The sequence below is a fragment of the Bidens hawaiensis genome, unplaced genomic scaffold, assembly GCF_021521415.1.
Source record: "Bidens hawaiensis isolate Kalapana, Puna unplaced genomic scaffold, B.hawaiensis_p1.1 tig00008125_1, whole genome shotgun sequence".
Classification (NCBI taxonomy): domain Eukaryota; kingdom Viridiplantae; phylum Streptophyta; class Magnoliopsida; order Asterales; family Asteraceae; genus Bidens; species Bidens hawaiensis.
The window spans coordinates 53,245-73,858 of record NW_027491578.1 but is presented as its reverse complement, the minus strand read 5'-3'; the positions used below and the strand labels follow the sequence as shown (position 1 = coordinate 73,858).

General features: G+C 36.8%; 2 protein-coding genes across 2 annotated transcripts; both read right to left on the bottom strand.

The window, feature by feature from the left end:
* Positions 1–4,972: 4,972 nt before the first annotated feature.
* On the bottom strand, positions 4,973–5,383 carry LOC143637119 (uncharacterized). Its single transcript, XM_077104568.1, has one exon. It carries the CDS (start codon positions 5,381–5,383, stop codon positions 4,973–4,975), a length of 411 nt encoding a protein of 136 aa, XP_076960683.1.
* Positions 5,384–17,619: 12,236 nt separating this feature from the next.
* On the bottom strand, positions 17,620–19,717 carry LOC143637097 (S-adenosyl-L-methionine:benzoic acid/salicylic acid carboxyl methyltransferase 2-like). Its single transcript, XM_077104549.1, has 4 exons — positions 19,577–19,717; positions 18,683–19,099; positions 18,183–18,437; positions 17,620–18,099 (listed from the first exon to the last, which is right to left on the bottom strand). The coding sequence occupies exons 1-4, from the start codon at positions 19,649–19,651 to the stop codon at positions 17,740–17,742; spliced, it is 1,107 nt and encodes a 368-aa protein (XP_076960664.1). The 5' UTR covers positions 19,652–19,717; the 3' UTR covers positions 17,620–17,739.
* Between the last annotated feature and the right edge of the window lie 897 nt (positions 19,718–20,614).

Sequence of the window (20,614 nt, the reverse complement as noted above, 5' to 3'; positions counted from 1 at the left end):
TTGATGGAATTATCATGTCCACTTATATGCTAATACAATTGTAATATATTTTATTTCATGTGACAATTTTGTTTTGAGATCTTGGATTGAAGAGGTGCTAGCTAGTGGGCTTGATGGACTTTGATCTGGATCATTGGGCTTGGCTGTTTAGGAGGCTTAGAGCTGATGGGCCAGCTTAGTGCTGATAAGTGATGAGCAGAGCAGTATGGAGCTGACAAAGTTCAGTCATTATATATAGGATCTTGGATCGAAATATGTTCTCTCTCAAAGTTGATCATCTCCAAATTAGGCAAATGTGTAAGCATATCTTTTAACATAGTATGGGAATGCTTAGGAATTTGCAACATCAATTTTTTTGGGTCGGAAATGCGTAAGAAAAAGTTTTCCATGAGGTATTTTCCGCCATTTTTTTTGTTGAAACTTCATCAGAAACTACAGTTTCCTACGATTTCTGACGAAAATATGTGTAGGGCAACACAGTTTGTTTAAGGTGCATTGGTATTTTTGTTTTTAATGCTTTGATGTAAAAGTTGGTGTTTAAAGAATAGCCCCGTCATATTTTCGCTCTAGTGCCTCTAGAGTCTAGAACACAAGAAACTATTATATTCCCTATTATGATCAGAAGATAGGGTCTGTGCAACTGTGCTTGCATCCTCATTCACTTCAAAAACCTCAATACTATTAATGGTGAACGACCCTTCTTTCTCAACTATGTTACTGACATCTTTAGGACTAGGAGTGTAAGTTGGAATGCTGAACGAATCCAATTTATCTTCTTATATAAGTCCCTGTTTCAACAACTTAAGATTAACTAAAGTAGTTAATTTTAAGTTTATTTCATAGAGAATGTCCTATTAAAACCATATCATTTAGAGAAGTGGCTAAGAGGTCCCATAGGTAACAACATTCCTAGCCACATGGATCGTCACCTTGCTTCCTTAGCATTGTCAAACCATATGCCCGTCGCTCAACATCTCCTCCACGGGACACTCCAGAAATGTGAAAAAGTTACTTTCAAATTGATCACGGTACACTTTTATCACACTCATGGGGCTTGTTGTTGACATGCATATATTCCCTTTGTTTGCATTTATCATTTTAGGAGCCTGTATTAATATTTGTTCCACCATAAGTTTATTCTCATATGTATTGATAGTGAAGTTTATTATCTATTATTATGGTTATTATCATATGATTTATCATTGATCTAAGTTTGTTTGTTAGTCATTATTTTATTTTTAATTTGAATACTAGGATTAGTGATTGAAGTTAATCATGATCATTAATTGGTTAGTTTTATCATTTTCATTTTTATTAGGAAAATTGGTTTTTAATGATCCCAACTATTATATTTTTGCCGGCGTCGGTCCCAACTATCATTTTGGCTGGCAACGGTCCTAACTTTCACATACGTTGATTCAACCAGTCCGTGACTAACAAAGTACTAACTCCGTTAGGTAAAAGCTGATGTGTCGTCCTAGTTGTCAAAATCAGATGACATGGGTATCGTTAATCAGTCTGTAACAGCCTAAAAACTGATTTTTCTAAGAAATTTGACGGTTGGTTCTTACGGTGTCCTCTACTGACTCTTGATGGCTTATTTTCTAATTTTTGCGATTCGAACCTTCTAAAATTAAGTTGATATGCTATATATGATATTCCAATATTATTTTTGATTTTTCGAGGTCATTTTGTCATGTTTATGATTTTATCCGTTTCTAAGTCGTCACCCGGTGTCATTCTTACGCAGTGCTCACTACGCGACAAATTTCAGCTTTTTCAAGCTTTATATTTTAAAACTCATATAAAAACAATAAATTTTGGACAAAAATAATTTTTAATTATAGTTATTTTATTAATTACTATTTAATCACGGTTACGGTAATTACCAGATCGATGGTCGTCACATTCTCCCATCCTTTTAGAAATTTCATCTCGAAATTTAGGATGAGATACTGGTTTAAGAATCTACGGGAAAAAGGTGAGGGTATTTACGCTTCATTTGATCCTGACGTTCCCACGTGAACTCGGGACCAAGTCCAGAATTCGAGCGCACTTTCACCAACTTAATCTTATTACGCCTTAATTTTTGGATTTTCCAATCCATAACCTCAACAGGTTCTTCCACAAATCGAAGCTCATCATCGATTCGGATGTCCTCAACGAGAACAATTAGCGATTCGTCAGAAAGGCATTTCTTCAGGTTTGATACGTGGAACACGTCGTGTATTCCACGAAGTTCTGAAGGTAGCTCTAGTCGGTAGGCTACTGGCCCTATACGTTGAATAATCTTGAATGGTCCAACGAATCGAGGGCTTAGCTTGCCTCTTTTTCCGAATCTGATTATTCCTTTCCAAGGTGAAACCTTTAACAACACTCGATCTCCTACTTGGAATTCCAAATGTCTCCTGCGGTTATCAGCATAACTCTTTTGTCTATCGGCTGCAACTTTTAACCTGTCCTTAATCTGAAAGACCCTATCGGTGGTGTCTTGGATAATTTCAGGTCCTGTAAGCTGTTTCTCTCCGACTTCTGCCCAACAGAGAGGAGATCGACACTTCCTCCCATACAAAGCTTCAAACGGTGCATCTTGAATACTGGAGTGATAACTGTTATTATAGGAAAACTCAGCTAGAAGCAGATGAGTGTCCCAACTTTTTCCAAAATCGATGACACAAGCTCGCAACATGTCCTACAATGTTTGGATGGTTCTTTCGCTTTGACCATCTGTCTGAGGATGATATGCGGTGCTCATGTCCAAGCGAGTTCCTAAAGACTCATGGAGAGATTACCAAAAATGAGAAACAAAACGACCATCCCTGTCGAAAATAATTGAGACAGGTATGCCATACTTGGCTACAATCTCTTTTAGATAAATCTGGGTTAATTTCTCCATTCTGTCCTTTTCTCGGATGGGTATAAAATGAGCAGATTTGGTCAATCTGTCTACTATTACCCAGATGGCATCATGGTTCCGAGGCGTAACTGGCAGCTTGGTTATGAAATCCATGGTAATATTATCTCATTTCCACTGTGGGATCTCTGGTTGCTACAAGAGTCCAGGTGGCTTCCTATGCTCGGCTTTTACTTTGGAGCATGTCAGACACTTACTGACATAAACGGCTATGTCTCCTTTCAAATTGGGCCACCAATAATGCTCTTGGAGATCCTTGTACATCTTAGTTGATCCTGGGTGGATTGAATATCTAGACTTATGTGCTTCGTCTAGAACAAGTCTACGCAGATTTCCAAAGTGTGGTACCTAAACTCGATCAATTAGGTATAATGCTCCGCCGGACTTTTCTATGAGTTCAGTTTTGAGTCCTCGCAACTTCTCATACTTCAAATTCCTTGGCTTTAAAGCTTCACGTTGTGCATCATGGATTTGAGTAGTGAGACTCGTCTGAATGGTTAGTCCTAATGCGCGAACACGCAAAGGCTTTTCTCTCTCCTTTCTACTCAATACGTCAGGCACAACATTCGCTTTACCTAAGTGGTAGCGAATGTCACAGTCGTAATCTTTGAGTACTTCTACCCATCTACGTTGCCTCATATTTAACTCCTTCTGATCAAAGATATGTTGAAGACTCTTGTGATCAGTAAATATCGTATATTTAGTTCCATACAGATAATGTCTCCAAATCTTAAGAGCAAACACAACAGCTCCCAATTCCAAATCGTGTGTCGCGTAATTCTTTTCATGTACCTTGAGTTGCCTTGATGCGTATGCTATCACCTTGTCTCGTTGCATAAGCACACAACCAAGACCTAAGCGAGACGCATCACAATATACTACAAATCCATCAGTTCCTTCTGGTAAGGACAAGATAGGTGCGCTACACAACTTCTGTTTTAAAATCTGAAAAGCTTCTTTTTGATCTTCGGTCCATTCTTATTTCCTTTCATTCTGGGTTAATAGCGTCAAAGGTTGAGCTATTTTGGAGAAATTCTCGATGAAACTCCGGTAATACCCAGCAAGACCTAAAAATTGTCGCACTTCCGTAGGTGACTTGGGTGTCTCCCAGTTTCTGATTGCTTCAAATTTTTAGGGGTCTACGTGTATACCTTGCTCGTTAATCACGTGTCCAAGGAAACGTACTTCTCTCAACCAGAACTCACACTTTTAGAATTTTGCATACAACTTCTCATCTCGAAGCAACTCCAAAATTTGCTTTAAATGCTGCTTGTGATCCTCTTTGGTTCGTGAATAGATGAGTATATCGTCGATTAATACTATCACGAATTTATCCAAATATGGCTTACAAACTCTATTCATGAGGTCCATAAATGCGGCGGGGGAATTTATTAGACCGAAAGGCATGACTAAGAATTCGTAATGGCCATAGCAGGTCCTGAACGCGGTTTTGTGAACGTCCGCATCAGCAACTCGCAACTGGTGATATCCAGATCGCAGATCTATATTTGAGTAATAACTGGATCCTTGCAATTGATCAAACAAATCATCAATCCTCGGTAAGGGGTACCGATTCTTAATGGTCAGTTTGTTCAATTCGCGGTAATCTATACACATCCTGAACGAGCCGTCTTTCTTTTTCACAAAAAGAACTGGTGCTCCCCACGGAAATAGCTCGGTCTGATGAATCCTTTATCTAGCAATTCTTGAATTTGATTTGCCATTTCCTGCATTTCTGAGGGTGCCAATCTATATGGAGATCGGGCTACCGGTGCAGCATCCTGAACCAGATCGATTCTGAATTCAATTTGCCTTGGTGGGGGTAAACCCAGTAAATCCTCAGGAAATACTTCAGGAAACTCTCTTACCTACAGGAATATCTTCAATCTTCGGCTCTTCTGCCTTTATATATACCACGTTTACGAGATACGTTGGATAACCCTTGCGTAGCATCTTACGCGTCTTCATAATACTGGTAAGCTTTGAATCTGGATTCCCTCGCTCACCTTGCACAACTAGGGTTTCACCACTGGGGAGTGGTAACCGAATTTGCTTTTCCTAACAGATAACCTCAGCTTGGTTTTTGGATAGCCAGTCCATTCCCACAAATACATCAAAACTGCCTAAATCAACGGGTAACAGGTCGATATCGAACGGATGGTTTTCTAAAAGGAGATTACAGTTCGGTACTACTTCACCAGTTTCAATTAATTTCCCATTAGCTAGTTCAATGGAATATTTGGTATCTAGTTTTCTGGACTCTATACCAAGGAGGGGCTCAAATTGCTTGGAAACAAAACTTAGATCGGCTCCGGTGTCGAATAGTACGTAAGCGTAGTTGTTATTAATAAGAAACATACCAGTGACAACTGAGAAATCCTTCTTAGCTTTCTTCGCATTCAACTCGAAGGCTCTTCCTTTAACATTCTGGTTCCTAATCTTCGGGCAGTCCTTCCGGAAATGTCCCATACTTCCACATTCAAAACACCCGTTGTTCGGCTTCCCTGAGCCGGTCGATGGGTCCTTGCTGAAACAGAACTGAGTCTGATGTCCGAAATGATTGCACTTGAGGCATTTCCAACATTCACCGATGTGACTCCTTCCACACCTGTTGCACTGAGTCGCCTAACTCGCGTTTCCGCTTGAGTTAGCTGCGAACATTCTTCCGGTATTCTGTCTCTTCCAGAATTGTCCTCCTGAGTTATCGTTCCACTTTCTCTTTTGCTCGGCCGATTTCGGAGTTGCTCCAGAATCCTTCTTTTCTGGGGCAGCATCTGCTGTTTTCTTACTCGTAATTTTCAACGTTTCCATACGCACGACATCATCAGTTAGGGTTTTCGCCAATTCTCTGGCAGACTGAATTGTGGATGGCTTCGAGGAAGTAACCATTCCTCGAATCTCAGGTGCCAAACCCCAAAGATATCTCTCGATCCGAACGTATTCCGGCGTGACTAATCGTGGCACTAGCCTTGCCAGCGCGTTGAACCGGGAGGTATATGTGCTGATATCCGCACCTTCCATTTTTTCAGTGTCTAGAACTCATATTCAATCTTTTGTAGTTCATTCCTAGGACAGTACTCCTCCAGCAACAATTCTTTTAGTTCATCCCATGTCAAACGGTAAGTCGCATCCTCGCCCATATTTTGATCAAAGAGTTCCACCATTCTAAAGCTTCATCCTCAAACGAAGATACTCCATACATGACTCGTTGTGCGGGGGTACAATCACTAATCTTCATAACCGACTCCATCTTTTCTATCCATCTTATGATCTCGAGTGGTCCTTCGGCCCCGGTAAAAGGTCTGGGCTTACACCCTTGAAAAGTTTTATAAGTGCACCCGAGCACTATGTTCCCTGTTTTTAACATAGTTTGCTAATAATTATTACCGATTATTAAAGGTTACTAGTTAAAAAAATTTCTCGTTGGAATATTTATAAAACTTTTATTCCCTTTTATTTAAAACAAATATGTATACCGCTTGGAATTCCGGCTCCAATACCGTTTTGGGCATTTCGGTCCGCGTTTCGGTTCACATTTTGTTGTTCGAGTGCCGTATTGATGCGTTGAGCGATCAATTGGTCCAACACCTCTTGAGATGATGGTAGATTAGGGGCGGCTCTTCTTGGTGCCATAATTCTTTCATTTCATAAAAGAAACGGTTAGTTGGCAATTTTTAAACAAACAACCATAATTATACTTAAACAACCATTAACTTCATAACATTAGGAGGGGAAACCTATAATCATCCCAAAATACAACAAAATTGGTGTAATACATACTACACCCTAATAGTTTGGTTTCCCACCATTACAACAAACACAAAAGGTCCAAACGATCATGACAACATACATATTAAAATAAACAAACAAGACAAGATAGGTCAATGAAGACCCATAAGATAGTGAACACTAGACTCCACCGCTCCTAGCCTAGCCTCCAGTCCACCGATCCTATTCTCCATATACTTCATGTGACGGTCAAGAGTGTGCAAAAACTTAGACAAAAGGTCAAAAGTCCAGTTTAACACCACGTAAGGCGAAGCTTAACACAACATAAGGCGGACTGGAGGCTTATCGATACTCTTACATTCCATCGCCGCGAGGCGAAGCTTAACACCACATAAGGCGGAATCCTGCATAGCCAACATCTCGCTATGCTGATCCAACTTCTCATCCACAGTCAGGATATTCTCCCACGCAAACCCTGGTTCGACGGGGGGTGGGGGTGGTGCTTCAAACACGGGTGGAATGTAAGCGTGGTCATTTCCCTCGTACTCGTAACGGGCTCGTTTCCTAGAGCTTTCTCCCACGAGAGTCTCATGGAAAACAGGCTCGTGATGTGCCGGGGGAAAGTCTGGCAGTGGTACGATCGGAGGCGTTGGTTCCCCTTCAGTTCCACTTTCCGAGTCATGGATAATGATGGGCTGCTATGACGACATCTGAAATACGTAACCAATTCGCAGTGATCGTTAGTAATAATAAATAAATATATCCATATAAACGAATAAATATACACACATTTTTGTTTACTTACACTTTTACCTTATTTTGCGAGGCGAGAACGAGCGCGTGTTTGAATATTCGGTTATAGTTTAGAAACTTGTCACATTTCTAATTCACTATAACGATCGGCTCTGATACCAACTTCTGTCACACCCCGAAAACCATAATGACGATCAACGGAAGACTTAGGTTAAGCCTTTCGGGATGTGGCAGACGCCGTTAGCCAATCACATTACAACACAATTTATTTATATTAAAATAACACTTTTATTTAAAATATCAGAGTCTTGCGTGTCTAAAGACACGGATAATGTTATTAAAAACATTAATATATTACAAACAACATATTATTCAAACACCGACACTTCGTTCATGCTCCCTCCTCGCGAAATCCTCATTTGCCTGAAAAGCATATTAAAATAATTTTGTCAACACGAATGTTGGTGAGTTTCTCGATAAAAACGGTTTTCGTATATAAATATATATAATAGCACAGGCGAATATAATAGTTTGCAACCTACCATATCCCCAACGGTACCGATCAAACACGGTACACACACCATACCGATCACACACGGTATACATAACAGAACCAAACACAGTACTCAAATAACCAACGGATTGTCTTTTACACAAAAAGTGTTAGTTGTAAACTAGCTAAGAGTACAACGCGTGTATGACTACCAATTTGATAACTCGAAACATACCATAATCAAAATATTCCCACTTTTAACCCAACGCGAATGGAAGTGGGGGGCGTCACCCCGATAGATCTACCAACATTTATGTGTCCGTTACCCCGGTTAACAGTTATTTAACCAAATTGATTCATCCCACTATAACAACAATTTGTAAAACAATTCGCGTTTTCCAACAACAATAAAACGAAAACAGTACAATACATATATATATATATAAATATATATATCAAAATAAATATGCTTTTCCCCAAAACATTTTAAGAAAAACAATTAAAACAAGGGGCGAAGAGAAAACTCACAGTTAATTCCAGAAATTGTCCAAAAACTCGTGTCCTGAATTAGTACACGTTTGTTAATTTTTATAGCTCAAGTTTGAATGGTTCGGTGACGACCCTATCCTATATGACCTCATTCTAAGTGATCACACAAGCATACAAGCACACAAGATTCTTATTCGATCACTTAGCAATTATCGGTTACACAAGTAAAGAATTACTTAATAATAATTTAGTAAATTTTATTAATTAATTAAATATTATGTATATTTTGAAAGTAATATTTTGGTTGCTGTAATATTTAGAAAAATTTAAGTTTTGCCATATTATTACTTTTAAACGGTTTTTGTCGGTTTTGACGGTTTTTGACGGTTTTGCCCTTAAAGACGAATCGATTAACTTTTTGTGTAAAACTTGAATTTTAAATTACCGAAAATGAGTTTATGTATGATTTTAGTCAAGTTTCATAATTTTATTCATAAAAATGTCATGGTTTTTATTTTTGGTTTTGTTTTCTCAAAAACGTCAATTTTTAACATTTTTGTGTCGGTTTTCGTGACACGAATCGTGTAAGGGTCAAGTTTTGCTTTCTTGACCTTCTCTTATACTTTAACTTATGTTAGGCATAAGAATATTATGGTTTTAGGGGCTGATTCAAATCAGTCCCGAAAACCCTTTGTCGGTTCACTTTAAAAGTTGAACTTTCCGACCATTAAAGTTACCGACAAGCTTTTTAAGCTATCTTATCAATTCAAATCATCATGTACAGAAAGTAAGCATATAATATCATGTATTTCATCATCATGCAACACATAATACACATCAAACAATTATCCAAGTACTCATGCTCAAGCCTTAGCTTCAAGTTTCAAATAAAGTTTCTTATTTTAGCAACTTTGTTAAAAACCATATTTTCATCTAGTTCAAGTTTTCAAGCATCAAGATATATATCACATGTTTTATCTCATTCAACTAGTTTGACAACAATCAATCCAACTTGTTTCATAAGCTTGTTTCATCCTTTTCTACTAGTTTACCAAATAAAGTTTCTTATTTTAGTAAGTGTCGGTTTTTGCAAATCTCTAACAACTTGATATTTTTCCATAGTAATGCTTACCAGCATATTCCTAAGCATGTATCATAAACTACCAATGTTTGCATGTATCAAGTAACCATCAAAACTTAAATCACAAATTTCATCAAGATAAAGTTTCCTTTAATAGCATGTTTGTCATTAATAACAACTTGTTCATCCACATGAGAGACAATATCCTACCTAATCATGCATTATTCCAACAAGTTTATGTACTCATTATCTTGTCTATCCATATTATCAAAAAGTCACTTTTCAAATAATCATCAACATTAAGTTTATGCATGTATATCTTTAAAGTTTAGTCAAGCGGGTTTACAATAGAGATTATTAAAGTATCATGTAGTCCATATTTTACCAAAAAAAAGTCATTCCCGACCCCAAGCCATGGCTCACGGCCCATGGGGGTGGGTTCAATCAAGTTCCATTTCAATCTTTACAACCAAAACTCATGTCAAGTTATTATTCAAACTAAGTCTTTTAGCAAACTCATTCAAGTTCCATATAACTAAGTGAAATCAATCTATCAAGTGTCCATAACCCATGTTATTATCAAGCAAAACAATCACTCACACACACACACACAAACCCACGGCCATATATGCACACACACACAAACTCACGGCCATGCATGCATGTATAAATCAAAAACCGAACTTTGCATTTTTGGGACCAAAATCATTATCATTAAGCTCTAACTAAAGCAAAAACATACAATACTTAACCACATTACCTTAGGGTTTGGATTAGAGGTTCAAGAGAAGAAAACAAGGGCTTGAATGTGCTTAAACTCTTTCCTAAGCTCTCTTGATCCTATCTTTTGATTATGCTAGCATGGAAAGTCTTTAATTTGTATAATATGGGTGTTTATGAATTTTGAGAGAGGTGGTGGTAGAGAGAGGGATGGGGGCCGGTTTTGGGAGGAAGAAGAAGAAGAAGAAGAAGAAGAAGAAGGGGTGGGGTGGTGCATGGGGAAGTGGGGTTGGTCTTTAAATAATCATTTAATTTCTTTCAAATCTCACCAAGATATCTTTCCAATGATTGCCTAGAGTGTTGATTGGTCAATTTTGGAGGTGGTTTGGCTCCATGTTGGCCGCCAATTTGAGGTAGGGAGGGAGCGGGTAATTATTAAATTTTATCTGGTAAGTTTCGGCGGTAAAAATTAACGTAAAGTGATATTTGATGGACCAAACGAACTCCGTTTCTAATAATTTTTGTCAGACATTAAACGAAATTGAATTTCAGTCTGTAACAGCCTAAAAACTGATTTTTCTAAGAAATTTGACGGTTGGTTCTTACGGTGTCCTCTACTGACTCTTGATCGCTTATTTTCTAATTTTTGTGATTCGAACCTTCTAAAATTAAGTTGATATGCTATCTCTAATATTCCAATATTATTTTTGATTTTTCGAGGTCATTTTGTCATGTTTATGATTTTATCCGTTTCTAAGTCGTCACCCAGTGTCATTCTTACGCAGTGCTCACTATGCGACAAATTTCAGCTTTTTCAAACTGTATATTTTAAAACTCATATAAAAACAATAAAGTTTGGACAAAAATACTTTTTAATTATAGTTATTTCATTAATTGCTATTTAATCACGGTTACGGTAATTACTAGATCGATGGTCGTCACATGCTGGGTGCATCTTGAACCGTATCATATAATTCTAAATGGTTACGGACCCTCTCAAAATATCCCGATGGCTTCATATTTAATCTTGCCTGCCACCAATCTTGGTTCGTGTCCATCTCATTCTTCATGGCAACCATAACATCCTTCCAGTTATTTGACCCATTCTTAAACCCTCAGCAATTGCCCGAAAACCCCAGTTACAGTCTGGCCTTACGTATTTTATTTTTTAGATGTACGGGTAACACTAGGTGGGAACGGCGTGCTTATACCTCTGTACCGCTGCAATGCCTTTTGGATCAGCCACTAAAGGAAAACCGATGTCAGGTCCCGTCTCCTGTTTCTTAGATGTTTGTTTTGATGGTTTAGGAGGGGGCATCTTAAATTGTGACTGAGATTGTTAATGCGAACGCTTCAAGAGTGAGGGGGCTTTGTTAATGTTTAGTGACGACGAAGGGGTGTACAAGGAAGGGATATACAAGCTGTGTCTCGCGGGCTCGGCTTTTTTTTATTGATGGCTTAGGTTTGAACGACCCAAGGGTCCTCACGTTTCTCAAGCTCTTTTTTCTTTGAGTTGCTGGGAAGAACAAACCATATCTTCGATAAAAGACTTTTTATGTTTTTGATCTTTTCGTAACAGGACCGTTTGTTTAATCTCATATAGTTCTGTCTCGAAGTCTGGTTCTTCTTCCTACACAACCACCGAATTGAAATCAATCTTCCTACAGAATGTCGCTTTTAGTGGAACATGTACGCCTGTATCAAAGTATTTCTTCAGCTCACAAGCACACGACAACCCCATAGACTTTCGCAGCTGGTGTCTGCTCGAAGATTCGGCCTCGATCATCTTTTCATACTTGCTATACTCCTTTTGAAGCGGCGTAAGTGCCTTAATCAACACCTTATAATGTAGCATGTAAAACACATGCAGGTTATAGTCTTTCTTTAGCTTAATACGGGAGGTTTTAAAGGTTCCCCCGATTTCAACCTCTTGGGCTTCTACAACCTCAAGGGCATAAGCCGCAATTGCGTGGAACGTGTTGTTGGTCCCATCAAAGTGCCTTTTGAAGTTTGTGTGCTAAATCTCAACTCGGTTTGTTGTATGCTCGTTGAAGTTTAGTCGGTCATCCATCCAACAAGATACAAACTTTCCCTTGTTTGACCCACCAAGTTACCATGAATATAGTCCCAGATATTTGAAAAAAAGAGAAAAACATAAATTAATGAAATGTACGAGTAGATTATCAATAATTGTATACGTATCAAAGAATTACTTTGTTTACCGTGTCGGCTAACGTTTCTTCCAACCTCCCGCAGTTATATTCACAATCATAGACTGTGGACGACTCACACAGTACCTTCCAAAAGTACGCGAAATTTTCCATGATTTTTTTATACATACTCTTTCATCTTATATTTATATTCTCCTGTATGTGCCACTGATGTGCGTGTGCGCGGATTGTATAAAATATGATGGATTGGATATTTAGCTTTTGCACAAGATCGTATTTTAAATTTATAAAAGTGATTTCTACAAAGACTGAACACACACAAAATAGGCAAGTGTACCTATCATATATGTAGAATAGTATTGGTAAGAACCAAGTATCGATCCGTGGACACAAATGTTTCTAATAATAAATCGTTGTTTTACTTCAATCGGAATTTTTAGTCATTTTGGGGTTAATTTTTGAACTTTTTATAAAATGTAAATACTTATATATAATATATAGGTGACCAAGACAAGAAATTCTAAACGAGTTGTTCAATTATGCGAAGGTTACCATCTAAGATCAAGAATCCACTCCATTTTAACATTGATAAGTAATATGTAGACATGTGATAAACTTGCCGTAGCAATATATGATAGATGGCTCCTTAAACCTTAAGTGAGCATCTTTGGCACTAAGGAGATGATATACGCATTTTAAAGTCCACCCTTTCCTAATGTCATACCATCTCAATGATGTCAATTTAAGTTGGCAAGTAGTTTCGTAAAGTAGAAAGATTAGGATTGACTTCAATTTCTCGAATACCAATTCTAACAACTTCGGGTGGTTGTAGTTCATCACACAACCTCCCATTGGTTGATTTAAGTAGGTTATAATTACACATTCCGTTAACATATGGTTTCTTTGGCTAATTTGATATCCTAAGCAAAGCCATTTTCGGATTACCAAGGTTTAGAAAAATACACCATAACTTATATCTCATCATTTCTAAGTACAATATAAGGATCCATGTTTCGATAATATATCAAAGTATTTCTATCTTTCAAGAATATGAATCGATCATGAACGATTGCCAATGATATTGACAACCACCAACTTTGAATTAGTGATTTAAGATGGTGAAACATTTCTCATCAAAAGATAATTGTAATATAACCATGTACTTTACTAGACTACATCACATGTCTTGATTAATTATTAAGTAAAACAAAGCTTCTTCATAGATTTTAGATGGTAAAAGGAGTTTAGCTCATAATGAGCATGATGATAGACATTAAGATGATTGATAATAACAAATACATGATTAAACTTGGAACAATCTAACCAAATGTAGATGAATCTTTCTTCTTAATGATGGTAATGATGGTTAATGATGATGATTAGTGGTGATGACCTCCAAACCTTCAAACTCTTCACTAGATCTTCAAAGTGAGTGTTAGTGTGTGTTTTTATAAGTGAAAACCGGAGAGAATTCTTTTCGAGGCACACTTAATGAATGCAACATGAGCCACTATTTATAGGCAATCTGGATGGTGAGGCATGGCCCCGTGTATCTTTATGACATGTGCCAGATTTGTTTTGTCTTTTGTGTGAGGTGGCAACGGCCCCATGGTTGGTAGGCACGGCCCCGTGTTTTTTAGTGACATGTGCTCAATTCTTTTTGTCTTTTCTGTATTCTCGTCCACGACCCCGTGCGTGATAAACATGACCCCGTGCTTTTGCTTCCAGATTTTGTATTTTCTTATGTTAGAAACATGGGGGCGTGTTTCTTGAGGCATGGGGGCGTGTTTCTTCGTTTTCTTGTGTTTTCATCGTCTTTTCGCTTGTTTCTTTGTTTGGGGCTTGGTTTCACCTGAAATTATGTTTTATTATGATAAGTAGTCTTTTATGCTATGTTATTAGATAGAAATTGCAGTTTTTAGAGATTATTTGATGCCGAAAAGATGTATATTTATATGTACATCAACCACCTTCTTAGGTTTTTGGCAGCACAAGGGAAGACTGTGTCACACGACTTCATCAGGGCTTGGTCTATGTTCGTGACTATCACACGCGGCTCAATGCAATATTTAAGCATGCCTTTGAGCTGTTCAAGGGCCCACTTGAAGTCCTGTTCATGTTCCATAGATATAGCTGTGCGCGCGATTCAGAACGACTTCGAAGTCGACGTCACACCAACAAACTGAACAAACAACTACTTTTACATGTTAGTGATGTACGTCGTGTCAATAAACAACACAAGGGGGAACACACACCACATTTTAAACGGCCTATCATGACAAAAGAAAAAAACCTCCGTGTTGGTGGAAGGGTTCTCCCGTGTGTGATACACTAACCTATTATTATGTAGGAAGTTTTCAAATACCTGCATCCAGTTTAGTTTAACATAACGGTAACAATTTTTTTAAACATTTGTTTTAAGAAGTCAAATTCAGAACGTGAACCTGCAAGGGGGTATTTCCAACTTTATTTTCATTTTTCAACTTATCGGTAAAATTGTATGTCCTTTTCAATACAGCTGCTGTCGGGAAACCGTTTTTACGTAAGAGTGAAACAATTTTTTTCGGCTTCACGCCCTGCATGTGTAACGTTGCAGCCAGATCAACTTCCTTTTTGGATATTTTCTTGAGATACGCGTTCCCCTTCTTAAAGACGAGTGGATCCTGGTTGTGCGTCTCGTTTACTATCTGAAGCTTCCAACAACCAGCTCCCCGGTCGTACCTCCCTTTTCCCTTAACGCCGTCCCTTGTTTATACTACTGCTACGCCTGGCTAATGGATTAAAACCGCATATTTGGTCAAACCACAAGGACGAAAACCGCAGTTATCTCATTATTAATTAAACAACTAATTAGGAATAATTTATTAGGCATGATAGTTACATTGTATAAAAAATGCTAATATATGGATGTGAAGCACGAACTCTCCCGCAATGGCGAAGCTTAGACGAGAACGTCGGGGCCGGATTCAAATATTTTGGACAAAATGGGTAATTTTACACTGTGTATAAAAAAATTCAGACGAAATGAATTGGATAAATTTACACTTAATGAGCAAAAAGTGTTGGTTTTTTTTTTTTTTTTTTTTGGGGGGGGGGAGGTACTAACCTACACCCATGCTTACCAAGTGTTGTAAGTTTCTCCAACACAAGTCATGGTATAATAAGGATCCCTAGTGATCTTGAAGCTGAAAAGAGCTTTTTCCACCCTAGGACACTCTCCTTTCACCATTGTAGATCACCCAACACTTAGCTATATATGTCAAGTTCGTACTAACATAAGTTTCATTAAGTCGCTCATATTATCTTTAGCGACTGCTACATTCATGACTGGTATTTAGTAACGGATTTGCAATTGTTTTGTGATTGCTTTGTTTTTTTTTTCTAATTAAAATTTAACAATCAAAATTCAGATTATGAACTATTTGAATATATTTCTAAGTTTTACTAATTCACACGATGATAGACGGTGGTTACTAACTTTATTAGATATATCTCATTGGAAGCAACATTTGAAAGAGACTCTTTGAATGAGTTAGACTCCATGATAATAAATACATAGAGAGATCAAGCTCCAAAGAATTAAAAGGACAAGAACATAAACATTGTAACAAATTTTATTTATATTCATATAGACTACGAACAACTAAACATCTAAGAAACTACCAGTTGGTGAATAATAACCACTAAGTCACTAACATAGACTAAACAAATAAACATATATAATAATTAAAGAAACAATATTGCAAACCTGGAGCAAGGAAATGCAACGCATGAATGGAGGTCTTTTGTGGACAGGAAGACCGGAACGTGGGCACGTATCACAAGATATCCAAATCATACAAACATAAATGATAGATATCTAGTTATCTAAAACATAGAACAATAAATATCCAATTATCAAAAAAATAATAATAATAAATAAAAGGATACTATCCGAAACATAAAATGATAAATATCCGAATTATCCAAACACAACATAAGAGCTAAAAGCCACTGTTTAATGACAATATATTCATGAAACATAATATTAATCTTTTGTTATAATTTTTATAAGTTATTTTTTATACGATTGTTGCCAACTTATTTTTTATAATGTTTTTATACATGGAATAAATGTTGGACTGTTGCTGTCACGTTTTTAGATTTTCGAGGAGCTGACGGAATGAACTGGAACTGCAAGTGATTGGTTGGAACTTTGGGCCAGAAGAGACATGTGGTGTTATTGTTGCAGCTTGATGAACTCAGTTGTTTGATGCTTCATGATGATTGGAGATTGGGAGTTATACCAATACAATAAATATATAGGAAAATTCCCAAAATAACTTATTTATAGTTATTGTTTCCAAGTTTATCCCTCATATTTCAAGTTTTCAATTTTATCCCTTTCGTATCTCGTCGCCGACGACATGATAGCGAACACCGACGATTCGTTACCGAAACAAATAGGATAACGACACGTGGCACAAGTTGGCTGGAATAGGTCGCCACGACATGTTAACATGATGTTGAGACCCTACGTTAGTGATAACATGACGCCGGGACCTTACGCTAGTGATAACGCTGAAACGACATGTTAGGTTATATAACATGACGTTGGGACCCTACGTTAGTGATAACGCATCGCTCCTACCCTACGTTAGCAACATAACGCATCGTCAACCCTATGTTATACCTAACAAGTCGCCAGCCATGAGATCCGGTAGGTCGTCGCCGACGATGTGAACACGGATGTCAGGTATGGCAGCCCGTCGTTGACGTAGTTAACAATAACACATCGTCTGGGTCGAAGAAAACATCGCGACGACCTATTCCGGCCACGTGTCGTTATCCTATTTGTTTCAGTAACGCATCTTCGGTGTTCGCTATCATGTCGTCGGCGACGAGATATGAAAGGGATAAACTTGGAAACTTGAATTATGGGAGATAAACTTGGAAACACTAACTATAAATGTGCTATTTTAGGAATTTTCCCTAAATATATATGCTTTATAAAAGGCCCATTGGGTCCTCAAGAGTCATGACCAAACAAGATATATTGAGACTGGATCCATAATTAATCAGTCGAAGGCTCCATTAATTAATTTTGTTTATAAAAGTTTTCATGCTGATCAATCAGGTCACTGTTGGGAAATATATAGCTGGTTTGTGTAAATGCAATCAGCCAATCAAAACATTTAATAATTCATTTTTGATAAATCCATGTTTACAAATGTTGCAAGTGGAACCAAAACAAGATTTTGGCTACACAGAAACACATATATTTTAATAATTGAACAGAAGATAAAACATTTTATTTGAACCTTACGGAAAAGCAATTACATATTCAACGGTAAAATAGAACAATCCAAATAGTTGTATCTTGATAGTAGAAGCTCAAATCATAAACAGATCATTCTTTTCGGGTCATCGCCACAGTGACATTAACGAGCTTGGCCTTCTCTTTGGACATGGAAATCTTGATATTTTTCGTGTACCTCTCAAACACCTCCTCAACAACAGATTCGCCAAAGTGACTCAAGACTAAAGGCTCCGCAACAGCTCTCATACATTTGCCCATATTGTATCCTTGTGCATCCTCTTCAGATAAACTGTGATTGTTGTCTGTGCATGCATCCCAATTCACTTCAGTAACCTGAATACAATCAATCACGAATGACCCTTCTTTCTCAACTCCATTACTCACTTCTTTAGGACTTGGAGTGTACTGCGGAATGTTGAATGAATCTAGTTTCTCTTCTTCTATAAGACCCTGCTTTCAACAATCTAAGGTTAACTTTAAGTAATTTTAAGTTTATATCTCAAAGAATCTACTATTTAAACCATAGTTTATACCTCCGCAACCATATCATTTAGGGAAGTGGCTAAGAGGTCCCATACATAACAACATTCTTTGCTACAAGGATCATCACTTTGCCTCCCTAGTATCGTTAAGACCATACGCCCCCCACTCACCATCTCTTCCGCACGACACTTGAGAAATGTCAAAAAATCGCTTTGAAATTGCTCACGGTACGCTTTTATCACGCTAGGAGGGCTTGTTGTTGACATGTATATGTTTCCCTTGTTTGTATTCATCATTTTAGGAACCTGTTCAGTCAAAATGTTATTCCAACATAAATTTATCGTCCTTATAAGTTGTAAGTCGAGTTTATTATACATTATAGTTACTATATTGTTTGTCTTTAAGTTGATTTGTTAATTATTCTTAATCTCTAGTTTTGAAGAGTAGAATAACTACTAAAGGTTTTATCATTATCAACTATTATTAATATATTCATTGAAACTTTTCTATAAAAAGATTTTGTGAGATTTAGAGAAAGAGAACCAAGTACCTGAGAAAGCCACATGAGACTATAGGAAGAGTAGACAAAATGAATGCTTTTTCTGAGAAAAAGCCTGGTATAGAATGATCCAGGAACACCAGAAACATAACATGATGAAGAAGAAGAGTTGGCCATCAATTGGTTTGTAAGGTTCTTTTGAAATTTTGACACTGAGAGAAAAATGTTGTTGAAATCATTATGTGGTAGGTCGTTTAAGTAAATTTGTATTTCAGGTGATTCGGCATCGCCTAATTTGTGTCGGATCTTGTCAATTGAGTTAACGAGCTCCGATGCCACTAGTAATGTGTTTGGACCAGATGAACATCCAAGATCAGCCATGATTAGAGTTTTCGGGAAGTTCATAGCCGAATAAAGATTGGTCAAAGCATCATCGATTATTGGTTTTGTCATTGATATAACCTTTCTCTACCAAGCACCAAACATTAACAAAATTTATAAATCAGTTCTTTGTACACCAACGAACAAAATATATAAATCAGTGTCTTTGTACACATATATAAAGTTTGGATCAAATACAAATGAAATTAACGTGTTAATTGTGAGAATTAAACAGAGTAATTATATATACAAGTAGGGTAACTAGGTAATTACATCATAGAGTAATATAGATTTTCACAATTATTACATTAATTTTATTTGTACGTTAACTTTCTCCATATATTTATATATATGTGGTTATGTACGCATGTATAATATTTATACTAGACGTGCATGCCGATCATGAATTTAAGGAGCAGTAAAATATCGTTCAAATAAAACATAAAGCCAAATTAACATTTAAAAATAAAATAAATATTACAAATTAATTTGATGAAATTTTTATATATGCAATATTGAAATATGTATATGAGGTTTTATACATGTAAAATTCATAATATATACCTGGAGTAGAGAATTGTTGGAATAACTATAATCTCCGTTTCCGCCATTCATACGAAGTACATCACACACATCCATCTCTCTCTTTCTCTCTAAGTGACTTCTTCACAAATTCCTCTGATCTCTCTCTCACTACACCAAAACTCTATGTACTCCAAGATACACTTCCACTATGCCTCTTGCGTTTGGGGTACCTCTATTTGTAAACATATTGATGACCCTCCCTGTGTATTGTACTGCAATAATTTTACAACCATAAAAAATTTACAATATTCTTTTCATATTTCGTGATGGTTGTTGTGAGTATTTAATTCGTTGATTAATATTTCTTTTCATATAAAATGGATGGTGTCAAATGACGCAAAATTCAATCATGTTTCTTGTTGTCCTTTTCATACCAAACTTGGAAATTTCTATCCACAATCTTTTTTACTAAATTCAATCATGTTTCTTGTTGTCCTTTTCATACCAAACTTGGAAATTTCTATCCACAATCTTTTTTACTTCGATCCAATGTTATAAAATTCGGCTTATAAGGTCGAGTACTCCCTTGAGTAATTGTTACAAGGTATGACGTCGAGGCGATTCTCTATAACTTTACCTAGTTATTAAGAATCGATTAAAAGTGGTTAACTTCATCTAAATTATATCTAGTCGGTCTTTTACTTAAAAGAATATTTAAAAAATCATATTTTTATAATATTAAATAGTGCATATCATTCTTTTTAATTAATGATTAGCAATTTTCAAAATATATTAGTATTTATAAATGTATTTCTTTTATTATGTTAATATCAACCTATTTTGTTATAAATATTTTTAAACTTATTATTTTTTACATGTATATAATATTCAAAAATTTATTTTCTATATATTTATCATGTCTGGGTACTCTTAGAGTCCTTCCGAACACTCTGAGTACACCCAACTCCACAGTCAGCCACCTAAGGTCCATCTAGCGACTTTTGCAACCTTGTTTATATCACGTACCATCAATCCATAAACTAGTTTAATATAAGATATTTTGAGAACTGATCAGAG

Bases quoted from the DNA above. Each gene is read 5' to 3' on its own strand.
- LOC143637119 (XM_077104568.1), bottom strand. From the start codon at position 5,383: ATGGGACATTTCCGGAAGGACTGCCCGAAGATTAGGAACCAGAATGTT.
- LOC143637097 (XM_077104549.1), bottom strand. From the start codon at position 19,651: ATGGATGTGTGTGATGTACTTCGTATGAATGGCGGAAACGGAGATTAT. The intron at 19,100-19,576 runs GTATATATTATG...GGTGCTTGGTAG, and splicing joins CCAACAATTCTCTACTCCAG to AGAAAGGTTATATCAATGAC. The intron at 18,100-18,182 runs GTATAAACTATG...TGTTGAAAGCAG, and splicing joins TAAATGATATGGTTGCGGAG to GGTCTTATAGAAGAAGAGAA.